This window comes from Castor canadensis, chromosome 3, assembly GCF_047511655.1.
Source record: "Castor canadensis chromosome 3, mCasCan1.hap1v2, whole genome shotgun sequence".
Classification (NCBI taxonomy): domain Eukaryota; kingdom Metazoa; phylum Chordata; class Mammalia; order Rodentia; family Castoridae; genus Castor; species Castor canadensis.
In genome coordinates this window covers 47781809-47806420 of record NC_133388.1, presented here as the reverse complement: position 1 = coordinate 47806420, position 24612 = coordinate 47781809, and the positions used below count along the sequence as shown (strand labels likewise).

Below are 24612 nucleotides of genomic sequence, written 5' to 3'. Positions count from 1 at the left end.
TTTTGTTTTGCAGTTCTGTTTCATTCTTTTTTCTGAGGTTGTCCATATCCTGGGTGGTTTCCTCTTTAATGTTGCCTATTTTTGTCCTGAGTTCATTTATCTTTTTATTAATCATGTTCTCTGTGTCACTTTGGTGTTTGTACAGTGCTTCGATGGTTTCCTTTATTTCTTCTTTTGCTTTTTCAAATTCTCTATTTTTGTTGTCTTGGAATTTCTTGAGTGTCTCCTGTACATTTTGGTTGACCATATCCAGTATCATCTCTATAAAATTCTCATTGAGTACCTGTAGTATGTCTTCTTTTAAATTATTCTTGTGGGCTTCATTGGGTTCTTTGGCATAGTTTATCTTCATTTTGTTGGAGTCTGGATCTGAGTATCTGTTTTCTTCATTTCCTCTGGTTCCTGTACTAATTTTTTGCTGTGGGGACACTGGTTTCCCTGTTTTTTCTGTCTTCCCATCATTGCCCTTGGTGTTGTTACTGTCCCTGTACTGTGTGCAATTAAGTATTTTCTGGCTTGTAATAATAGCACTAGTGATATTTAGAATGAAAGGGTGAGAGGAGATGGAAAGCAAAGAAGTTAAAGGTAAAGGAAAAAACAATAATCAAGTAGAAAGAAAAAAAAACAAAACAAAGAAACAAAAGTTTCAAAGATATAAACTGGAAGAGACAGTGTACTAATCAACCGTAAGCTGCAAAGGCATTAGAGAGACAGAGAGAGGATTGAAAATAAAAAATAAAAAGAATAAAGATAAGAATAAAAATAAAAAATAAGTAAATGAAAGAAAAAAATATATATATAAAAGTAAAATAAAATAAAACAAAATGAAAAATAGAAAAAAAAAACAAAAAAATAACCTTGAAGTTCAAATGCAATGAAGTTTCAGTCTTAATAATTTTGGTGTCCGTCTCAGCCTCCAATCCTGGAGATGGTGCCTCAGATGTTATTCTGTAGTTGTCTCATCAAAGGGGACAAATAAAGTAGAACAAAACTGCACAAAAAAAAACAAAAAAAAAACCCCACAAAGTGTCCCAAGTTCAAATGCAATACACTTTCAGTAAGTTTTTCAGCATGCAGGTGTAGTTCGGTTGTTTTCTCATCAAAGGTAGGGAGAGAGAAAAAAAAGAGTCTGGAGACAGTTCTGAGAATGGCTATCTGAGGTTGTGGCTCACCTGCCCACTCCTGTCAGCCTGCTGTTGCTGGAGGCTTTATTTATGCAGATCTCAGGGGTGAGCTTAACACTCACCTGGCCCCTCAGGCTTTGTTTACTTAGAGTTCTCCTGGGCACAACCACCACTGCTACAGGCTTTCCCCTTTCCAAGAACACTGGAGGAGGTGACACTGCACCCACTTTCTCAGGCTGGCTTGTTTATTTACAGCTCACATGGGAAGTGGGTCTTCCCCCCTCTCCTGTGGTGTTTTCCTCCCACCGCCACTTTTACAAGCTTTCCCACTCCTGGTTGCTGGGCATGTGCCTGGAGAAGCTCTTGCCTTTTCCAGCCAGCTTGTTGTGAGGGATTTCCCCTCCCCCTCCTCGGCACTCAGGGTGCCCTGCCTTGTTTGCTACATGTCTTTTTTGTTGTTATTGCTTATTATTCAGTTATTTTTTCTTTTTTCCCTGGGTGGGGGTCGGTCTGTCCAGGGGACTATGCTGATCTGGCCTAGGGTTGTCTTTGGGAGCACCGCTTACCGCTTAGCTCACCTTGTGGTCCGCATCTTCCCAATCCGTCTGGGTGCTGCCATCTGGCAGTGGCATGCAAGCCCTCCTGGTTTCCAAGACCTTGTTTTAAAAATAGATAGGATTGAAGTTGTGACTCAAGAGGTAGAGAGCATGTCTAGCAAGTGTAAAGCCCTGAATTCAAATTACAATAACACCAAAACAGATCTATAGTAAATAGATAGATAAATGATAGATTAGATTGATGATAGAGTAGATAGAGATAGATAGATGATTGATAGATTAGATAGATGATAGATGGATGATAGCTAAACAGATAGATTTGATAGATGATAGATTATATAGATGATAGATAGATGATTGATATCTAGATTAGGTAGATGATAGAATAGAGAGAGAGAGAGAAAGAGAGATAGGTAATAGCAATCATGTTAAGTGCCAACTCCGTATCAGGTCCCATGCTAAGCAATTCCATAGGTGGCCATACTTAATCTCCCCCTTCACGTCACCACTATCCCACTCCACCTACTCCAGTTCCCACACAGTTGCCAACTGGCCAAACTCAGGAGCAGAAAGAACAAAATTACCCCCACTTTGCACATGAGGAAAGAGGAGCAGAGAGGAAGATCACTGGAAACCAGGCCTTTGGAGGCCAATGCCTGCTGTCTTAACTGCCATGCTTACACTGCCTCTAGTGGAACAGGAGACCTGTAGGTGATATGCAGGGTTAAGCTACAGTCTTCTTTGTTGTTTGAATTTCCAGATCCTCTAGATCTGGAAGGAACCAAGAGATCATTTGACACATCCCCCTTCTCCTGTCATCTCTGGGTTCCTGAATCCACCTCAGTCCAAGACAATGTGATTGGCCAGCCCAGGGGATGGTGCAGGTGGAGGTGGATTCCCTGCCCTGGGCAGCTCAAAACCATCACTGCCTGAAGCTGTGGCTTTGGTCAGTTCCAGACTCTCCATGAACGCAATGCTTGTCATTCTCTGGGGAAGGAAAGTGATTATTTCTTCCCACCCCGTGGAACTTCTCACCTCAAAGAACTCAAAACTATAAATAAATCTGGTCATCACCATCAGACAGGCTAAGTAAGCCCTCCTCTGTGCTCACATACTGGATACCAACAAGGCTAAAAACAAGAGTGGAGAAGAAGCGAGAAAGCCACCACCACCTCTTATGATTCAATGTATTACTCAGCAGCAGTGACTAGGGGCCAGCATGCGTGATTAGCATACGCCTGGCTGGGTTATTGTGCAAGCAGCTTTCTCAGCCTTGATGGTAAAGCCACACTCTGCCTGTAGGCCTCCTGCAGGATTATAGTCCACAAAACAAGAGTCCCTTCCTGCAGCTCATCTGCTCACCTTTAAGGTGATAGTAATACTAACCACAGGAGAGCATGAACCATAAACCAGATGTTGTGCCTGGAGCCTTACACACACTTTCTCATTTAATGGCTAAACAACCCCACCAGGCAAATGTCATTGCAATCAGCACTCCTGTTTTACAGATAGAAACATAAAGGCTCATAGAAGTGGGCCAGTAATGCTGAGTTTTGTCACTTCTCTGCTCTCTGTCCCTGGGACACTGGCCTCTGTGACTGTACCAGCAGGTCTTTTCACCCTGTGTTTCCAGGAGAGTGTGGCCAATGGGAGGCACTGGCTTGAGATGTGTCATCAGAACAAAGGTTTGGATGTTTATCACCCTCCTCCTTCCCTCCTGGGCCATGATGTCAGTGGCTGCCCCCCTCCATTTCTGCCACAGCTCCGGGCCAGTAGTTCCCTTCCACACCTGGGTTTAGGTAACTGTTCCTGCCAATGTCCCTTCAAACAAAAAGGTGACAATGGCTCCCCCTGCTGTTAGTCCCTGGGAAGTTCACCATCCCTGGGTACTTACATTTACCTTTCCACCCTTCTGAAAATCGTCCTTTATTAGACTCTCCTCAGTTAAATTATTTAAGTATAGGTGTCTTTCCCCTTAATAAAACCTGGCTGAGGCATAATCAAAATTTCTTTCTTGAGTGCAACTGAATACGGTAAAGTTAGGGATCAGAGTCTTGGCAGTCTGAACCCACACGGATCACTATCTACTTTGACTCAGTTACCAAATAAGGCCTCCAGTGAAGGCAGAAAAGAGCCTCCCTCCTAATTTAAAGCCCTCCATCCTCTCTCAGATGCTGCTTTTCTTTCTCTCTAGATAGTCAAGGTCAAGGTCACCTCCATTTCCACGAAATGGTCAGGACCACTATGAGAATGACCTGTGCAGACTCCCAAGATCTTGGCAGCAAAGAGCCTTTCTCTAACCCAGATCAAGTCCTTCTTCTCACTTGTTGCCCAGAGGTTGGCTAAACATCATCAGCCTTATGATGGAATCTAGCAAAATCACTGCACACGGCATGCCCTCTGCTGACCTTCCCATTCCACACCCTGCAGAAGCCTGGAGCAAGTTCTGAGCAAGTTCCCATTTTCTCCCTAGCTCTGATTGCTGCTTCAACCAAAACAACCCAATGCTTCAAGCTCTCCACCCAACATCCCAGCCAGAGTTCTGGGTCACTGTGGCCCAAACCCAAAACAGTTTTGTGTTCATTTACACTTTCTCACAGGTATGTATATTCAGCAGACTTTAGGAAAGATGAGGAGAGGTTTTCATTGAAGTAACAGACAACTTCAATTGAACATTAAGTATCCTTAAGACCTTTGGACAGATGAATTTGTTACTGGCTGATTCTCCCCCCACAGACCCCAACTTTCAATGTCTTGCTTTCTACCTTTTCCTCCTCCTCTTAAAAGCAACACTGGCTCCTCGCTGTCCTGTGGTATCGTTTATTTTCTTTGCTGCCTTGGTTCCTCAACACTGAACAGATTTTCAGTGCACTTACTTTCACAAATCTCCTCCATAAGAAAAAATCTGGGAGTGGCTGCTAAATCAGTAATCACCGTGTCACACATGGAGATAGGTGATCACCTCCATAATGCATTTGGAAATTGTTCCTCTGTACTGTGGAGACTAGAAGTCTGGGGGAAGGTGTACATGAGTTGACTGAGAGCAGAGATGGTGAAATGCAAAGCATCCAAAGGTGCAGACACCATGGAGCCTGGTGGAGCGCTACGAACGCAAGGACTTAGCCCGAAGACCCATGCTAGGGCCTATCTTTTCCTCCAACTAGCTGTGGGACTCAGGTCAGTGATTCATTTTCCTGAGCTCTCATTTCTGCATCTATTAATCAATGCTTTTCAAAGTGTGGTTCTCCAGACCGCAGTACCCAGAAACTTGTTAAAAATGCAGATTGCTGGTCCTTCCTCAGACCACTGAATGAGAAACTTGGGGAGCAGCACCCTGGTCTCTGTGCTCTCAGAAGACCTTGGCTAGTTCTGATGCATGCTCCACTTTGAGAACTATTGTCTTTAATCAGCTTTGTACCATCTGCCGGCCTACTGAGAGAGCAGATGCAACAGTATTTTCTAGGCCATGGCTACCTAGCTCTGGATACTCTTAGTGTTTTAAAAATACTGGTGTTTGGCACCTAACCCAGAGAAATGAAAGCAGAACTTCTGGGGGCAGGACCTGGACAGGTAAGTTTTCCAGACTCTGTGAGTGGGTCTACTCTAAAGCCATGATGCTAAACTGTAGGCAGCCATCCAAATGGAAATTATTGGGTTTTCCCCAAGCCTGTGATGAAACAGTTAGTGGCCTTTCCGCCTCATTGAGAAAGGGGTTGGGAAGAGAAGGGGCCATTCGTGTTTAAAAGTAATAGAATGCTTTGAAATTGACTGCTAAGCATGTTGCTTTAAGTATACAGTAGCAGCACAGGAGGCATTTTCTCTATTCTAAGGTTAACAAAAATTGAGAGGTCTAAAGTTAGCTGAGTTAAGCATAGACTTACTTCAGTATCCAGTGTAGCTTTGATTAATAAATCTGGAGGAAAAGAAGCACCTTTGAAATGAGCCATATTAAAACAAATATCCTTATAAATCATGCAAAGGTGAGATCCCACTTGTCTGCCATTAGAACTACATCAAAAGTCTTTCAGCCTGAAGCACCCATTTGTCCCCAGTGAAGGCAAACAAGACAGATGTTATGGCTTGAAAGCAAAACACCCCCACAGGCTCGTGTGAACACTTGGTCCCAGCTGGTGGCACTATTTTGGAAGGTGATGAAACTTTGGGAGAGTCCTCTCTGGAGGAAGTGGGCCGCTGGGGTGTGCCTTTGAAGGACGTATCTTTTCCAGGTCCCTTCCTGTCTTTGCTTCCTGTGCACCATGAGGTGAAAAACCCCCTCCCACATGCTCCTTCCACAATGAAGTTCCACTCAAGCACATGGGGCCAAGCAGCCATTGACGGGAACGATGAGCCAAAATAAGTCCTACCTTCCCTAAGTTGTTTATGTCAGGTGTTTTGTCACAACGACACAAAAGTAACTAGTACAATATATGCTAGAGATCTAGCTCAAACTTTTCAGTCTTGCTATCTCCTCTCTTCCCAACTCTGCCTTTCTGTCTCTTCAACTAACTAGCTCAGCTAGGGATGTCATCTCTCTGAGTGTTCATTTTCTCATGTACTAAATTGTGGTTCTTCTAGTGTGGTCCCTGAACCAGCAGCACCAACATCACCTGAAAGTGTATTAGAAAAGCAGATTCTCAGGCCTCACCCAGACCTACTGACTCAGAAATCTGGGGGTTGGGCTCAGCAATCTGTTTTAAGCAACCCTCAAGTGATTTTTTTTTTTTTTGCAGTACTGGGGTTTGAACTCAGGGCCTCATGCTTGCTAGGCAGGCACTCTACCACTTAAGCCACTCTGCCAGCCCTCCTAGAGTGATTTTAATACACACCAAGTTCATGAAGCATTTTTCTCAATATCATAAAGTTTTCTGTCACAAACTTTCTCCTATGGTATCCTTTAATGGCCCACTTTCTCTGCCCAGGTGCCCAAAGCTCTCAGCGTCTATTTGCTCCCCTTCTGTGAAACATGAAAGACTTTTGCACCTGCTGTTTCTTCTGCTTTAAATGCTTTTCCCAATGGCATCTTTATATGCTTCAGATGACCTCAGTGTATACAGTAGATGCCTCCTCATGTTCTTTACCCCTGCATACATTTTCCTTTCTATTCTAATTATCATATATTATTTTATTTATTTATATTTTGGTCATTCCCCCTCACAATGTAAGCTCATGAAGTTTGGGTCTTATCTATTTACTTGCTGAATCTTCCGAACTTAACAGTGAACCCAGTATGGCCAGAACTGTCCAATAGAACTCTCTGCGATGAAGGAAATGTTCTGTATCCTCTTTGCCCAGTGTGATAGCTACTGTCCATATGTGGTGCCCATTTGGGCACATGAAATGAGGCTAGTATGACTAAGAAACTAAAGCTTAAATTTTCATTTAATTTTACTTCACTTAAATTTAAATAGTTATGTATGGCTACTTCCTACTGTACTGAACAGCACAGTTCCACATACTTAAAAAATAACTCTACTGAACAAATGAATGAATCACTCATCAAAAGCACTAAGAATGTCATTTTTTAAAATTGTCATTGATTGGAGGAATACACCTATAATCTCAACACTTGGCAGGAGACAATTCCTACTAAAGCAGAAGGATCATGAGTTTGAAACCAGCCTGGGCTACATAGCAAGCTTGAGGCCAGCATGGACTACATATGGAGACCCTGTCTTAAACAAAAGTTGCCATTAATTGCCAAATAATATTTTCATTGACCCAGACTCAATGAGTTTTTACCTTGCTGCTAAAAACTTGGATTTTTACTCTTGGTAGGAACTGTCTCCCCTTTTCAATGAAGTTGTTTTCAAATTATAACTCGCATTCTGGCATAAATTTTTAGCTGGGAAAAGGTAGAAATGGGGCATGCTAAATTAATGTTGGAGGTAAAATTAAGTTATTCCTTTTATAGGAGGTTGGGAATGGAGGGACTAGAGCAATGATCTTTGATTTCTTCCTGCTTCTAGTGGATGTTCACAGTACTAGCAAGGCTGCCATAAACTCTGCAACTGCTGGGAATGGAGGAACTTGATCTTCTCTTTGGCTGAGGAAATATGGGGAGGTGGGTGGAAAGAATACAAGCAAACTACTCAGGTTACAATTCATCTTCAAAATTAACCTCTCTGAGCCTCAACTTCTTGATCTATGAAATGCACACTAGAATGTCCAGCTCACATGGCTACCTCTGCTGATGCTTGGTGTGCAAACTGTGCTAGTTTCTTGCTCTCTTGGGCAAAACCTAACCAGTCCCAGGAGAAATCTATCTGCTGTAAAGTTCATTTGTCTGTCTAAAACATCCCCATTTCTGGGCTGGAGTTGTAGCTCAGTTGTAGAGCACTTGCCTAGCACTTGTGAAGCCCTGGCTTTGACCCCCCAAACCACAAAATTTTTAAATTTTTAAAAATTTAAAATATCCCCACCTATGGTATTTTTTGGACACAAGTGAACTTAACACTTCACCTAACATTATCTTAACCTATTTTGCCTGTTCCTCTGTCTATAAGACTCCTAAGTATGTAATTTTACACTGTGGAGAATAGTTATCACTATTTTGATGAGTACTGGATGATTTGGTACACTGTAAACCCTTTTTATCAGCTGTACTAGAATATATTCACAGCCCAAACTTCCTTTTCTTTAAAATAAAAGGCTAAAAATGAGATCCAAGGATTCTTCCAGCTCTAAAATTGCTATATCCTCTAGTTAAAGAGTTTCTAACAAGGAAGCATGTGGCCTAAATGTGTCATCTTCATTATTAGAAATATCATAGTACTAAATTGGGCTCTGATGTCCCAAAATATTCTTGCAATTTAATAGCACATCACAGTTTCTTCCCTTGATTTGTACCCTCAACTTCTCAACTTGCTCTCTCTCTCTCTCTCTCTCTCTCTCTCTCTCTCTCTCTCTCCCTCTCTCTCTCCATCTGTTTACATTCTCCCAAAAACAGAACCCCAAACAAAGGTTTAAACACAGCAGTTGATGCCAAGAAGCAGGTGTGCAGCATGGTAACATGAACAGCGCAGCAGGGAAAAGATTGTCAAGAGTATGTTATCAAGCTGGCTACTGTTACAAGTGACTGGTTTCCACAGGATTTCTGAGGAGCCTTATACATTTCAACACAAAGTTGCCTGCCTTGCAAAAGAAAGAGAAAAAGCAGTTATCCACCAGCCCTCATCCCCAGTGGCCAAGGGTGGCCTTGCAGATGTCGACTCTCTCATAATTCTTAGCTGTGTGTGCCATGGGTTAGTTGGTCTCCTGCATGTGGTGTCAGGACACACCAGCATCAGAGACACAGCACAAGGCTAGTGTCTTCCAGGCTGCACCAGTGCCAAGCTGATGGAAATTTGCAGAGTTGGTGACCACAGTATTGGCACAAGCAAGAAGATTTGGAGGGATGTACAAGACATGCAATCCTTCTCTTGAACTTGTTTGTGCCTTCCTTTAAGTTCAATCTGTCCCAAGATCTCCTTCAAGATGGCAGCTCTCTCTCTCTCTCTCTCTCTCTCTCTCCTACTTTCTCTCTTTCTCTCTCTCTCACACACACACACACAATTTGAGAAGCACCAAACAAAACCAATTTCCAATGCAACTTGTTTTTTCATAGTTTTTTCCTTTCCATTGTTGTTTTTCCAGTTTTTCTACTGCTTTCTGCAGAAATGTCTCTGAGTAGAATGTGCTTTGTCTTGGGTAAGGCAAATGAAGAATGAAGAACAAATCCAAAGTAGAAATCCTTCTACTAGGCCTTAAGCCAAGGAACAGCCTTTGTGTCACACATATTTTATTTTATTTTATTTTATTCTACTTACTTTAGTGAGTACTGCATTCTATAAATACAGTCTGGATGGTAATTCTCCTCTGGGATAGAAAAATCACATTAAGCAATGCTGAGTGCCATGAGCTGTATATGGAAGCCTGAGGACCTACAAAATCAATGGTGGGTTAGCATAGGACATTCTCAACTTTTAAAATGTGGCCATTATAATAGTATAGGCTGTCTTGTAACATAACTATCACATCACCAAATTTTTCATTTTTATTTAAGAACCAAACAAAAGTGTTGATAAACTAAAAACTTATTTAATCACTATGTGATTGCAAACTACTATTCTGACAAATGACAAAATCTAACTACAAACTTAATTCTGCATAACTGAATTGTCTGTCGCACATTACCTATTGAAGCAGTGTTTCTGTGGCCACAGATATCCATTCAATAATCTCAGGAAGGCAGCTTTCCTCGTCACTATACCACCACTGCTCAATAACTTCAGGATATGACTCAGTTTGCAGTATTCTCCGTGACTCCTCTCCTTGGAGCGCTTGGGAGACAGATAATCTACTCAAAAGCCAGTGTCGAATACCTTAAGAACTGAATCAACATCATAGCTCCTATAGCAACGGAAACCACCTCGTACGGGTCTTGCTTTATGTTTCCCTTGTGAGGATAGCTGCATTTACAAGTGGGATTTCTGCCATCCATAGTGTCACTGGAGACCTGGAGCACCTGTCTCACTGGGTTTGGGTATTTAATTAAGTGAGCTTATACATATTAATTTCTGAGCATAGCACATGGCTCACAGTAAGAGCTTGGTGAGCATTCATGATTTCATTATTGCAAAATAAAAATAAATTTGAATTTCATTAAGATATTTTAATTCACATTTAATAGCTTAAAACTAAATTACTTAACAATTCCCAATACTTAATATAAAGGCTTTCATCATTTATAACACACAATAAATAAGACCCTAACTGTTTTATTTGCTTTTTCTTTTGGCAATACCGGGATTGAACTCACAGCTTCATGCTTGGAGCCATGCTTCCATTCTTTTTTGTTCTGGTTATTTTGGAGACTAGGTCTCATTTTTGCCCAGGTTGGCCAGGACTGCAATCCTCCTATTTTATGCTTCGCTTTGTAGCTGGGATGACAGGCATGCACCACTGCATCCAGCTACTGGTTGAGATGGGGTCTTGCAAACCTTTTTCCCAAGCTGTCCTTAACTGCAATCCTCCCAATCTCAACCTCCCAAGTAGCTAGGATTACAAGTGGGGGCCACTGGATACTGGCTCCCAGGCGACTTTGATTGACCTCCGACCTTAGACATAAACAAAAATGTTTATAAAGAGACTGGTTTTCCAGAGGAGATTCAATCGAGCAGTTTGCCAAAAGCTTGCTCCATCCTATTTTAGTCTAATGACACTTCATGAACAAGAATTTACTTTCACACCCAAAGACAATATTTTTAGAATAAAGTTCACTGGGCTTTGTTATGTGTTTTATCGAATTTCATCTCCTACATATGCAAGAAATTTGGAGGTGTGTGGGCTACTGGAGATACTTACAGAGATCTTGGTCAAAAAGACCACAGAGTTTCATTAACTGTTATTAAAGATGTGAGGTTTCTGAAAATACATGGAATTAAAATAATAAAACATTATTTAGTAAGATATAAATTCTATGCAGTCAGCTTGTGCCCATTGTCATCCGCAGAGCCTTCAGAGCTAAAAGGGATGGAGAAAGATGAAGAAAACACAGAGGGGCCGTGACTCCTCTTCATACAGGCTCAGAGTGAAGAAAGCAATGGACCTAACAGTGAATATTTGCTTGCTTAACTTTAACCAAGTGAAGTCAGATGTAGAAAATATGAGTGCCCTGAAATAATAAATGACACAAAAATACCAATTATATTCAAGAGAGGTGAACAAACTGAACAAGTCTTTAATCAATTCAGGTCACTCCAGTCAGTATTCTTTTTTTCAATATTTCTCACAATATTACAAATTACCTATCCTTATGGTTATTCAGTCTTAAGTCTAATTATAAAAGCTTACAATCTTTGCTCTGAGGACAAAGTAAAGAGAGAAACATACTCTTTAATCCCTCAGGGCACAAAAATAGGACATTTGCCAGTGGTGTTTTGTTTACGGAGACTTCTTTCAACTGTGTTCTCATCTATATCATATGGAAGCATCTTTAGGGAAGTGGATAGTCATGGACCATCAAATGCCAAATAAATCTTGTTAATGATGAAGCTATAGCTTGTTCACTCAAATAGAACTACAGAATTTTCACAAGCTCTTTTCCTTTTATTTATTTCTTTTAAAACAATCATGGGAAATTGAAGCTACAGGGAGGCAACAAAATAGCATGTAAATTATAATTCCAATGTTGTGTAAAATTAAAAGTATGTGTATACAACACATTGTAAAGACACAGAAAAAATTAGAAAAGTAATAGACCATACTGTTGACAATGGTTGTCTCTGGGAGTGGGACCCAAGTGACACTGATTGCTTCTTATACTTTTCTGCATTTCCTCAGTTCTGCATTATTGCCACTGAGGTAACCCAGAATTCAGCCTTTCGTCGATATGGCAACCATGAAAAGTTTGCTTTATTTTTCATATGCTGAGGATAACTGTCCATGACAACTGTCAGAAGGCCACAGAAACCACCCAGCACTGGGACATGCGGCCTTTCTGACTCATGAGACTCTCCAGGTTGCACACCAAACACTGGCTGCATATCCTCTTCATAGAGACTAGCCTTGAGAGAGAAGCTTCTTGGATTTGTTTTTAAGAAAAACAAGATGCTGACCTTTGGTTCTCAGGCCAAACAATAAGAAATTCATATTAGTCTTTATAAATTGAGGCTGTCAATCAGATCCTAGATAGTAACTCATGCCTAGGGCTCAACCAAAGTCATTGTAGGTATTTGGAGAGTTTTTCCCGGTGTTTAATGTATGCCTTTTTTAAAAATTGGAAGTTATTTCTTTGACATCTACTGTTGAAAGTTACAGAGAATGAGCATATACTTACACACACTTTACAGAGGATTAAAGCTCCCTTTACATTCTTTACAGGCTGGAATGCCATTTTTCTTGGATCTGAATATGCTGGGATAACACAGGGTCAGTCCCTCCAAAATGTAGGATATGGGACTCCATGATAGCAGAAGGGCATTGAAAGGCCCATGACCTTGGTCAGCTTTAACCATTGTATTTTCCCTCCTTGTCACATGTAACCAATCCCCATGTCCTACAATTTACCACCTCCTCCTAAGTACCTACAGAATCCACCTTCCCCCCTACCTGTACTCCTGTACTTTGGTCAGGACTACAGTCATATCTCACCTCCATTGCTTTGCCAACATTGACCCTGGCTAGTGTCCCTAACTCCACACTTTAACTTTCCTAAAGCAGTCTTCCATGGCCTGATTGTATCACTTTTCAACATAATACTCTTTCATGATTTCTAATTTCCCTCAAAATAGAGCTTCAATTCCTTGGTGTGATCTAGAAGACCCTATAGGATCAGCCTCATATTCATACCACATGTTTCCCCTACCACCCAAGCCATACTTACTGCTAACCATGATCTCTCATACTGCCTGGTCTCCTTGGCTAAAACACAAATCCCACTGTCCCCTTTTCCTGACTTACCCCTACTCATCCTCTGGCCTCAAGTTTGATGTTACCTGCTCTGCAGAAACATCTTAGAAGGGCTGGATACTCCTTTTCAAGATCCCATAGTGACCCTAGGATGTAATTGCCCATTCACTCTCACCTACTAGTTCATAAGTTCTTTCTGGTCATGGACTGTCTTGTTACTCTTCTGGTCCAACATTTAACACAATGCCCAACCCATAAAGGGCATTCAATGAATACTGATTCAGAAAAATGCAACATTATCAAGTGCTCTTGGCTCACCATAGAATCTCTAATCTCAAGGTCCCCTTGACACAGACCTTTGGGATTTTGTTCTATCCTTGGGGGATAGAACCCAGTGCCTCTGCCACCAAGCTACACACTGAGATTTGACTGGTTCAATTACAAAACCATTTGGATTTCTCCTTTCTTTTATCTCTTACATAAAGAAAGAAATAAAGGAAATGATCAGTGGAGTTTTTTTTAATGAAAATTCCTTCTCGTAAGACTGTACTTGTACTTTCCTAGGGGTATATTTTAGTCTGTCCGGTCATAGAAAAGTCTGAAACTAGAAAATTTCTGGGGTCATGCCACCAGACATAAAATTGAAGAAACACTTCAAATGCTATTGATCCCTTCCCCTATTTTACTGCTGCTTAGGAAGAAAATACCAAAATGCACAAACACTAGTTAACAAAAATCTCAGTTTCCTGAGCTGATAGTAGGTTTATTCCTTTTGAGATCAGAGCAGATGGCCTCTCTACCTTAAAGGTAATAAAATAATCCAAGTAGGAACCATTTTGCCTGCCTTTTGCTCACACTGTATCCCTATACCTGTGCACTTGGTAATACAAGATGAGGAGGGTTTCCTCTACAGATTAATTCTTCCTTTTCTACTCTCTCAGTTCTTTATCCTCATTCCACAGAAGGTTACAGCACTCAGCAATATTAGTCTTGAGCTTCAGATCTGGAGATTATAATCTCAGGGTAGGAATTTATACTCTATGTTACAAAAGCTCCATGTTATTCTTTATTATATTAGTGGTTATTGTATTATTGTCCCTACTGCTTTTTGAGGAGAAAAAGTAGGGGTTTTGCTTTACTGAGAGGAAGATTTGCTTGTTTGCCCTAATATTTTTCTGTGCTTTTCAGTAAACTAGAATAAGGGAGCAAATAGGTTGTTTCTTTCTACTTTTGCTGCTACTTCTTAGGGAAAATTTCTTCCTTTCCTTACTCCCTCCTTCCCTCTTTTTCTCTTTCTTTCTTTCTTTTTTGCTTGCTTGCTTTCCTTCCTTCCTTCCTGCTTCTCTTTATCCTATATGCACATAATAGAAATTTGGGTTAATTCATAAGGAGTTAGATATACCTATTACTCCAAATAGGATAATTCTAATCCATTTATTTAACAATGACTTATAAAACAAATGCCGATTTTTTTCTCTGAATGTAGAAATGAAGTGACAGCATTATGTTTCCAGCCATGTTGACCCCAAGGTTTACAGTTATTAGCACAACTTAATTACATGTCTTTCCTCAGTCCATCTCCAGTTCATCAGTCTAATAGCTACCTCAAAAAGGAGGTGAGTATTTTATGGGGGTGCTAAAGGTGCAAATATGGGACTTTTTTAAGTCAATACTATTATTTTGTTTTCAAATTATTTCCTATTCCTAGAAGTTTATGTTCAGTCCTTTGAAGTCTATGTAATTAAGAAAGATAGTTAACTGAGCTTAAGATCACTTAAATTAACCAAACGCCTTTCATCTTATTCATCTTGGACTTCAGTTTCTTCCCATCATACTGATTCCACTGAGTGTAGCCTAATTTTCTTTGATGGAGAAGATGGAAGTAAAAAAGATTTGTGTAGCTGTATGGTCTCTTCCCTGCTAATGATCTTCTTCATTTGTATTCTTCTCCATGTTTATCTTTTCCTAAGCATCAGCCCATTCAGGACTAAGGCTTCCTCTAGCACACTGTAATGTTTTATGCCATTTTTACATCTGCCTTATATTATGATTTTTATTCCATCTTCTTCTACTCATATTTCTTTCTTTATTACTATGCCTTCACATAACCTAAAAAGAAGAAATTTCTTTCTTCAATTGTAATCCAGTCTCTTCAGATTTCTCTGTGGTCATAACAAAGCCTATCTTGCCAAAAAGGCCACACAGCTGTAAGTTCATGCCAAATAATACATCTTGTTTCCAAAAGCTGGGTTTTGGCAAGTTTTATGAACATCAATTATTCATGTCTACAGAAATCACAATGCCTTGGGATGATTTGATTCTTCTTCTCCCCGCCCCCCCCCACCAAGTTATGGATGTGATTCCAAATAAAGTGCTTCATTTGGACTTGCACAAGATCTCTGGAGGCACAGAGAGAGGAAAGCACTGGGCATTCAGAATGCTTTATATTCTCCCTATTATTTTCATCACCATAACATTTTGGATTTTTTTAAGTCTCAGTCTTTAGAAAAATAATTAAATGAGGGTTAGGGGTGTAACTGGGAATGTAGAGTACTTGCCTAGCATGCACAAAGCCCTGAGTTTGAGCCTCAGCACCACAAAAAAATAAATAAATAATGAAATAAAGAACCAACGTTGATAGGCTGTGTTACGACCATTTTAAATATGCTCTGAAACTCTGTTTTAAATTTTTCCTCACAGCATTTAAGAGATACAGGTACTTGAAAGAAAGTGTTTCTGGAACACTACATTGGAGACAGTTTATGAACTGCAGCCAAGGCTGAGGCATTGCTGAGAGAATCTGTTACCCTGGGATACTAATTACCTCCAAATATTGCACATAAATTAAGCCAACGCTACTCAAAGAAGCAGCTTACAGAACAGAAAAAAATTGAAGAGGTTTAAAAGAAAATTGCTGTCTTCTGATTATAGGAAAAGACATCCTAGGCAGGGGAGGAGACTTTTTCTCTCCATTCCAGCCTTCTATTCTCTTTTCTAGAAGCTTCCACCTTTTCTCTTTCCTCTCATTATCCTTTTTTCCACTACAGCAGGTGTGATTTATTGAACAGTGGGACCAGGGTCCTGTACTCCCTTGTCACTTTTCCTTGTGGTAAGAGCACTTAATGTGAGATCTACCTTCCTAACAAATTTTAAGTGCTCAGTACAATATTGTTACCTACAGATGCTATGTTGTGTAACAGGACTCTATTCTTCTAGCATAATTAAAATTTTATACCAATTGACTGATACCCCTACTTCCCTTTCCCCCAGTTCCTAATAACTACCAATTTATCTCTGCTTCTAAGAGTTTGACTACTCTCTTACTCTTTTTTAAGAGTTTTACTACTTCAAATGTCTCATCTCATTGGAATCAGGCATGACTTGTCCTTCTGTGACTAGCTTTTATACTTAGCATTCTGTCTTCTAAGTTCATCCATGCTCTCACAATGACAGGATTGTTTCCATTTTAAGGCTGAATAATAGCCTCTTGTACGTATATACCACATTTTCTTTATCCAGATGTTTAAATGGGTTTGCACAAAAATCTACTAGGATCTAAGTAATTAAGCTCTTTTCCATGTGTGCCAAAAATGGCTGCACAGATATTTGGGCTTAAGCCTAAATTCACACATCATCCTCATAGCCCTCAGGAAAAATAAAAGTCTGTGTCTGTTATCTATGACTTTATACTATACTTTAAAGATCAACCTAATAGCCCTGATCTAATTAAGGCTACAGATTGAGTAGCCCCAGGCAGTATCACCCAAGTGTAGTTGAATTAAATGAACCCATCGTATATTCTCTATAAACAGCTTGTCAAAATACACACAGCAATGCCACCTCAAGCTCACTCCTAACCTTAGTTACACTTACAGCAAGAGGCTGCTCTTAGGAAATGAAAACATCCCTTATGCAACATCAGGACAGCTCTACTGGTGAAATTACACATCACTGATGAGTGTTATGGTCCTGAATTCTATTTTTAAAGTCTGACTTTGAGCTTATTTGCCAATTTCTATTATTTGCCTTTGCAGAGCTCTTCATTTCTCTTTATCAATTTCACATATTTGCTTACCTCTCTCTGCAAGAAAAGGTAAAATTACTCAATAAAAACAGTCCTGGGAGCCAGCCAAAATTCAAGAATGGATTCTAGAAGGCTTTCTCTATTAGTTCCCTACAGATGGAACTTAAACTTATACAGGTGGAATTTGTGTAAGAGAGAACTTATGTTAGAAAAACACTCATCATTTATATAACAAAGACAGAAATTAATATTAAATGTTCTTTGACCAAGCAGCTACTTCCTTAGAATGTTGGTTTGAAAGAAAGGACCCTGAAATGTCAAAGTATGTGGGAGAGGCAGTGAACTGAAAACAGGGTGCATGGTTTTGAGTCCAAGGTCATTTCTCATGCTGATTCCCCACTGGTATAACTTTGAATAATTGTTTCTCCTTTCTGCTTCAGTTCCATCTTTCATCAAATGGAAAAATAGAAACATGTCCTACCTTACCTATAGCTATGAGGAATAATGCAACTTCCTTTGGTCATAGCAGAACAGACTCTAATGAGTATGAATGAGTTCTCCATAGTAACAGTATTACTTGTAACCTTTAGCCTTCTATGGAAATGACCCAATTCTCTACCCCAAAACTCAACAAGTCCCAAATGCACAGAATCAGTTAGGGTACATGAATCTCCTATTTAGTATAGGGCAGGTAATTACATTCCAAGGGAAATGAAAAGAGGTTCTAATACTGTCCACCATCTCCATAGTGAGATACCCTGGAGGCTGATTGCCCACAAGCTCCACTGTGCACCAGGGCTCTAGCAACTTGATCTGCTTCTATCACAGAATGTCTCTTTTTCTAATAATGTCCTCCCTCCCCCAAGAAACAACAGTGGCCCACTCCTTCCATGGCCAAGACCACAATCATGGAAAAGCCAAGTAAGCACAGAACCATATACAGATAAATGCTCTGGGGCGCTTATCCATCCCCTTCTTCTTGACGTCCTCAGTTCTTCTTGGCAAAGTCAAATAGTATACAACAAAATAATATCTCTTAAAGATAAACATGAAAGACTCTGCAGCTAGACCTGTCGGACTCAATCACATTATTAAGAAAGCAAGTGTACATTAAGATGAGTTTCTTTAATGTATTATTTCTGGCATTTTTTTCCTTGCCAACAATAAGAACAAAACAGAAAGTGAAAATAATAAAACTAAGAGCTGAAGTATTTAATGCAGGATACATACAAATCTGCATAAAATCCTAATGTGCTGAGGGAGCTGGACAAAAAAGATTTCATTCCAAGTTGGTGGTTTTGATCCAAATGCACAGCTCACAACCTATGGTGTTAAGAAGGTAGAGTGTGACCATGACAAGTTACTCTTCGTTAAGACTTCTACTTCAAAGTCAAGCATGACTTGATGTCAGCAATCATTACACTTAATTCAGGTGATCCACACCAAGAAAAAGACAGTGGAAAAATACAAAATATTTACCCTACCTAACCCAGCTACTCCTACTGAACAACATGTAATGTTGTGTGTTTATAAATTGTAGCCCATGTTGGCAAGAATTTCACTACACAATAACCAAACACCATGTGTTACATTTAGTTTATAGCATGCCTTTTCTGCTCAGTACAAGAAAAATCTACTATCCAACAGATGCCAGGACTGATGGCCTGACAGCAGCCAAGTAGCAGGATATTGTTCTTGTTTCTTCCTTTCGACCCAAAATAAAAATAAAATAATATTATCATTGAAGATCCCAATGAAACCTGAGTCCAATTCAAAATTCATCTTCAGAGCTGTCGGCTAAAAGCATTACTCGGTCTTGCATGCTGTTGAATTCTCTCTGCTAGAGAAAAGAAAACAGAAAAGCATTAGACTCTTGGCTGCTGCAGGACAAAGCTAAGAAGCATTTGTTACTGTGTCTCTTTAACAGACACAGTAACAAATGAAGCCAAGACAGGAGCTGCAGCATTTAATCCAGATCACTGGGCCCGTCAATACTGTTCAGGCACCATTAAACCACATGCACTTTATTAAGTAAATTAGATCAGTGAAGAATATTATGAAATTGATTAGGTTTTGCTCTTGGTTCCATACCTTTCTTTTATGCCTTTTGAAGCCATTTCTCCTTTGGCGATTCATAACCTTAATGCTGTAGAGTGCTCCCAAGATGAACAAGGCTCCAGCTATCCCTACCCCTACGGGCACCAGCATCCCAGACATGTAGCCAGCCTGCATGGAAAAGGAAACATACATCAGGATATTCAACAGACCCTGGGCCCTCCTTTCTGCTGGATGGCAGCGGATTTTCAGATACGTTGAATATTCTTCCCATCTGCTTTGTTACAAAACACAAGAGAACCTAGAATCAAGTTGCTTTTTAGGGAGAAGGCAACAGTGAGAGGGCATGAGTATTTAGGGGGCATTTCACATACTTAGAAGTAAGTACTAAAATAAATCAGCCAGTCCTGTGGCCCTTCCAGCTACTTGCTTACACATTTGTCAGCATCAGTTTTTGATGACAGAAATATAATTTGTATTAAAGATGGATGAAGTGAGCTTCAGAGAATGCCAAGACTATTAAAATGCTATAAATTGGAAATAGCCTGAGTCAAACTTCAAGGCGGTTGAAGTGTTCTCTGGAATACTGTGTTCGTTGGAGGGTAAAAGGAGGGCCTTAACAGCAGTGGATCTCTCTCTCTCTCTCTCTCTCTCTCTCTCTCTCTCTCTCTCTCTCTCTCTCTCTCTCCTGCACTACACTAAGAAGGGAAAGATGAAAGTGCTTGTGAGTAAGAGGTGAGGAGAGAAGTTAGATGGCGGAGCAAAGGCAGAAAACAGAAAAGACAAGTATAGTACATACAGCACATGAGAGAACATGATACAGATGGATTAATTTCCATGAGTGGGATAATCTGCCTAGTGAATAAGACCAAAGTTGGGGGTTAAGAGGGAATTCTGAGTGTCACCAGCACCCAAAGAAATCAGTGGCAGAAAAGAACACAAAGACCACTACCAACAACCTAGGTACCTCCAAAAGAGCCTGTATGTTTCTGGCATCCCCAAGAGTCACTATGGATACCTCAGTCTTAAGAGAACAGAGGATCCCCACATGTCCCCAAGCCTGAGTAAGTAACTCAAGACCCACCCAACTCAAAGCAAGGCCATTGTACTAAGAGTGATCCCTGCAACTTTGCCAGTAGAACACCTATGAGCTACAGGGGTATTGCTAACATAGTTTCCTTTGGTGAGAGAACACAGATATGGGCTTGCCTCCCTTGAAGGCTGTCCAAATAAAATAAATAACAATTACATTTTTTAAGAGCTGAAATAAGTAGACATTACTGAGGGCAGGGGACAAGAGTTTGTTCATTTATTTGACTATTTCTTAAATTTCAAATATAGCACAAACTATTTCTAGTATCTTCCAGAATAAGCCAAAAACAGAAAGTAACACAGAACAAAAACTTCCAGAAAGCGCTGACATTTGCAGGTTTTGGTGCTTTCCCAACATTTCTAGATGTGAATCTGAGGAACAGATGAGACCTTACAAGACTGCAGTACCCTCTTGTGCTCAGCTTCACTGCTTCTGTCTCCCAGAGTCTTAAGGCAAAATATAGAAATGTTTCCATTAATTTGAGAACGATAACATTTTTCATCAGCATACTATGTGTTTTCTCCCAAGAAACAAAGCCCAATCATTTTTTACCAAATTAATATGCTTTGTAGAAACTCAAACTTTTTCTAAAATTCTTCCAGATCCACTTAAGGGTTCTAAAAACTAGTTTTCCATATGCAAAAACACTGGACAATAGAAAAACTTTGGTGCTTTCACCAGAAATAGGGATTTTTTTTTTTTAAATAACCATTCCCAGTACATGGAAACATACACAGGTACTGAAATGTAATGAATGATCAACTTTAAGCCCTATCTATTGGGCTTTTCAGAGCTGCACATTCAAAGGATACTATTTGGCCTTCTGGAAGACCAATATGACCAACCCCTGGGTAGGCCTCCTCTAGTGATGTAACATAACCCCACACCAATAACAAATATTCCAAAATATGTCACTATTCAGATTTCACAAAAATTCTGTTATGTCTCTCTCTTTTTTGTCCTCTCCTCCCCCCTTTTTGGTGACACCTATCTTGCTTTCAAATTACAAGTAAGTTACAAGATGGGCGCAAAGCAATCTAGCATTTTCAAATATAATTTAACCATTCCTCTTTCAAAACTGACTAAGAAAAAAGAAGCTCTTCTTTTAGAATTGCCTATGACTTGATTTTCTTCAGAAATGGAAATAATAAGATGACATGCATGTGTTTTTCAAGATATAAATTATGCCTCGTACCTTTTCTTTGTTCAAAATTATTGGAAGTATGCAGGTCCTCAGAAATTATATTCTAAGGTGGACATAAGTCTACCAATGTTTTATTACAACCAAGAATGCATAATCTGAATCTAATCATGAAGGAAAACTCAACAAACCTAAAATAAAGGATATGGATTTTTTAATAAAAAGGACTGTATTCTTTAAAAAAAAAATAGTATCATGAAAGACTAAAGAGGATTATGAAATGTTCCAGATTAAAGGACACTGAAGAAATATGACAATGAAATATGTTACATAATCCTAGACTAGATCTTAAACTAGAGGCAAAAACATGCTTCCATAAAGTACAATTCAGGTCTGCTGAAAAAAACTGTGCTATGGATACCAGAGCACACAGAAGTACTACAACTATGTCAAATGGACTCTAGTTAAAGAAATGTACCAAGATTTGACAACCAAATATTCCTGTTCTTAGGAAATACACACTGAGATATTTAGGGGTAAACAGGCCATGATATATGCAACTTGTTCTCAACTGCTTCAGAAAAAGAAGGGGGAGAGCATGTCAGCAAATGCTAAACCAAAGCAGGGAAAATGTTAACACAAGGTGCATCAGGTAAAAGGTGGTAAAGATGCTCTTTGTGTTATTCTTACTATTGTATCATGCCCAAATTTTTTTAATTATTTCCAAAAGTTTAAAATTTTTAAATAGATTCTAAGTCAAAATATGACTAAATATACTTGTTTTTATTTTTTGGCTTTGGAATTTTTGTTTGTCTAAATTTTATGAGAAAGATATCCTTCCTTCTTAGAAAAATATGTTTGCTGAGAAATATCTGTTGTCAAGAAAGCTGTAAGAAAACTAAATGATACACCTCAAATCTGCTGGATTTAGACAATACCGTATGATGTCTACGCAACCGTGGCTCTCCAACTTGTTTATGCACAGAATCGCCTGTCAGACTTGCTAAAACACAGACCATTGGGTCCCATTCCCAAAACTTCTGGCTCAGTCAGTAAAGGGCAGGGTCTGAGAATTCACATTTCTAGCAAGCTCCCAGGTGACACTGATGTTACTAGTCTGAACCACACATTGAGAATCACTGCTAAGAACGGTAATCTGGGTTTTTCGTTTTTGGATGTTTTCCTAAAGCCAGAAGAAATAGAATGGTTTTGGTGACATAATAACAAAGCTGTCTTTATTATACAATTTAAACTGTATAGCAACTTCAATTTTGAGATGCAGTTTCAATGCTGAAAAGATATCAATAGGTAGCCAAGGTAAGATTTGCCTTAAAAAGCACCAGCAACTTGGACATATCCATTTCCCTTTCTCTATAACTAGAAAGCTTCCAATTTGGGGCTGGAGACAAAATAAAGATTATTTCTCCTTCCTTGCCTTCCACAAAGCTGGGTATAACGAAGTGACAAGTTTCATTGAGGAGATCTGATAGTGGCACATGCAAATTCCAGAGCATGCTTTTCAAGTGGGAGTAGAGTCTTTGTGTACCCCCTTTAAGAAAGACATAGTGCTTTTTTTCCCCCTTTTTAAGCAGGAAGGAGTGCTGCTAGCTTCCTAGTTTTTCTCCCAACTTCTGGCTATAATATGCACATAGATAAGTTGGAACTGCCATCCAGAACCATGAGGCGACCTTGGGAACAAGGTGGAGCACCAAATAGAAGCAGCTTGAGCCTCTGTCACTGTGTCACTTCCCATAAGCCTTTGACTGTTTTCTGTAGATTAATAAGTGAGAAACAAACAAACATCTCTTGTGGCTAAGCTGTTGTCATTATGGGTTGTTTGTCACTTAGGGCTAATCTTAATCCTAATACAGAAAAATTAATAACAAAGCAAATAATTCAGAACTTTTGAAAATCCTATCATTTCTAGAGCCCAGGTAACTAACAGAAACCTGATAATGGAGCCACAAGTAAAACTAAACTGAGAAGGTATGCTGGCATGGCTGAAGAACCCAGTTAAATATATAGTCTAGTTTTCAGTTCTAAGGGATTCTGTGACTTTCAACAGAGACAAATAGTTTCTGAAGGTGATGACTAACAAGACAAAACATTCATGCAGTAATAAATTTTGCAATATCAAACTTCAAAGCATGTTATATGCCAAAATTTCCCACTTAAGCCTATTTTTTGCCCTCTTTTATAACTTAAAAGGATATTTTCTTTTTTTTTTATTAGTCTATATTTGTTAGATAGGGGAGATTCATGGTGACAATTCTGATTAGGCTTATAATGTACATTATTTACATTGCCCCCACCATCTCTCCCCCTTAACCCCCTCCCCACCCACTTAAAGCAATTGCAAGAGGTTTCTTTGTTCAATTTCATATAAGTATATAAAGTCCATGAACCATAAACCCTCACCTTAATCTTCTTCATTCACCTACCCCACTCCTGCTAATACCCCACACACACACTATACCTATTTTACAGTCCTGTCTTTCATTATTAATATTTAAATTGACATTCAAAGGGGTTTCTCAGTGGGTACACTTTACTTTGGTCTGTTCAACTCCCAGAAGGATATTTTCTACAAAAACAATGACATTCAGACTCCTAGATTAACATATCAAAGCCTGTTTAATTTTTATTCTATATATTCTCCCCTAAACAATAACAAAACCATTACCAATAACTGCATCCAGTTCTAAATTTTTGAGCTTTCCTTCCCCCAAGTCTTTCTCGGTCTATCTGATCATATCCCCTTTGCACAAATGCATCCATTACAAACACTACAATGGCCTCTGCCGACTAAACAGCCTGAAACTTTCCAACATCACTTTTAACATGTAAGAACACAAAGTAGTCTCATCCTACAAAAAACTATATATTTGCTAATATTTTCTGACAAGCAGAAAAAAATAACGAGAATTACGTTATATAATTTTAATTGCAATTACATGTTTTCTTTTTCTCTTTAACATTAAGCTGTAACGAATTAAATACTAATATTTCAAATATGGAAAAGCTACAAATGAAACTATATTGAGGTTGGAGAACCGGAGGTGGGTGAATATCTGACCACTGAAAAGATTTCCATTTAACTAAAACCCCAGGTAAATCTGAGCTAAGCTATGATAATGGAAGCTGACAGACTACCCCAAGGGATTCAGGAATCTATCAATATTTTTATGAGTCATTCCAGTTTAAAATTACAAAGTAACCAAAAGTGAAAA

General features: G+C 39.4%; 1 protein-coding gene across 2 annotated transcripts in view; it reads right to left on the bottom strand.

The window, feature by feature from the left end:
- Positions 1-18197: 18197 nt before the first annotated feature.
- Positions 18198-24612, bottom strand: part of LOC109680293 (armadillo-like helical domain-containing protein 4) — a 145162-nt gene continuing 138747 nt past the window's right edge. For both annotated transcript variants that reach the window (XM_074067905.1, XM_074067904.1), the window contains exons 7-8: positions 19185-19319; positions 18198-18933 (exon numbers count right to left, since the gene is read on the bottom strand). In XM_074067905.1, the coding sequence (XP_073924006.1) occupies positions 18865-18933; positions 19185-19319 (204 nt within the window). In that variant the 3' untranslated portion in view covers positions 18198-18864. The remainder of the gene's footprint in view (positions 18934-19184; positions 19320-24612) is intronic.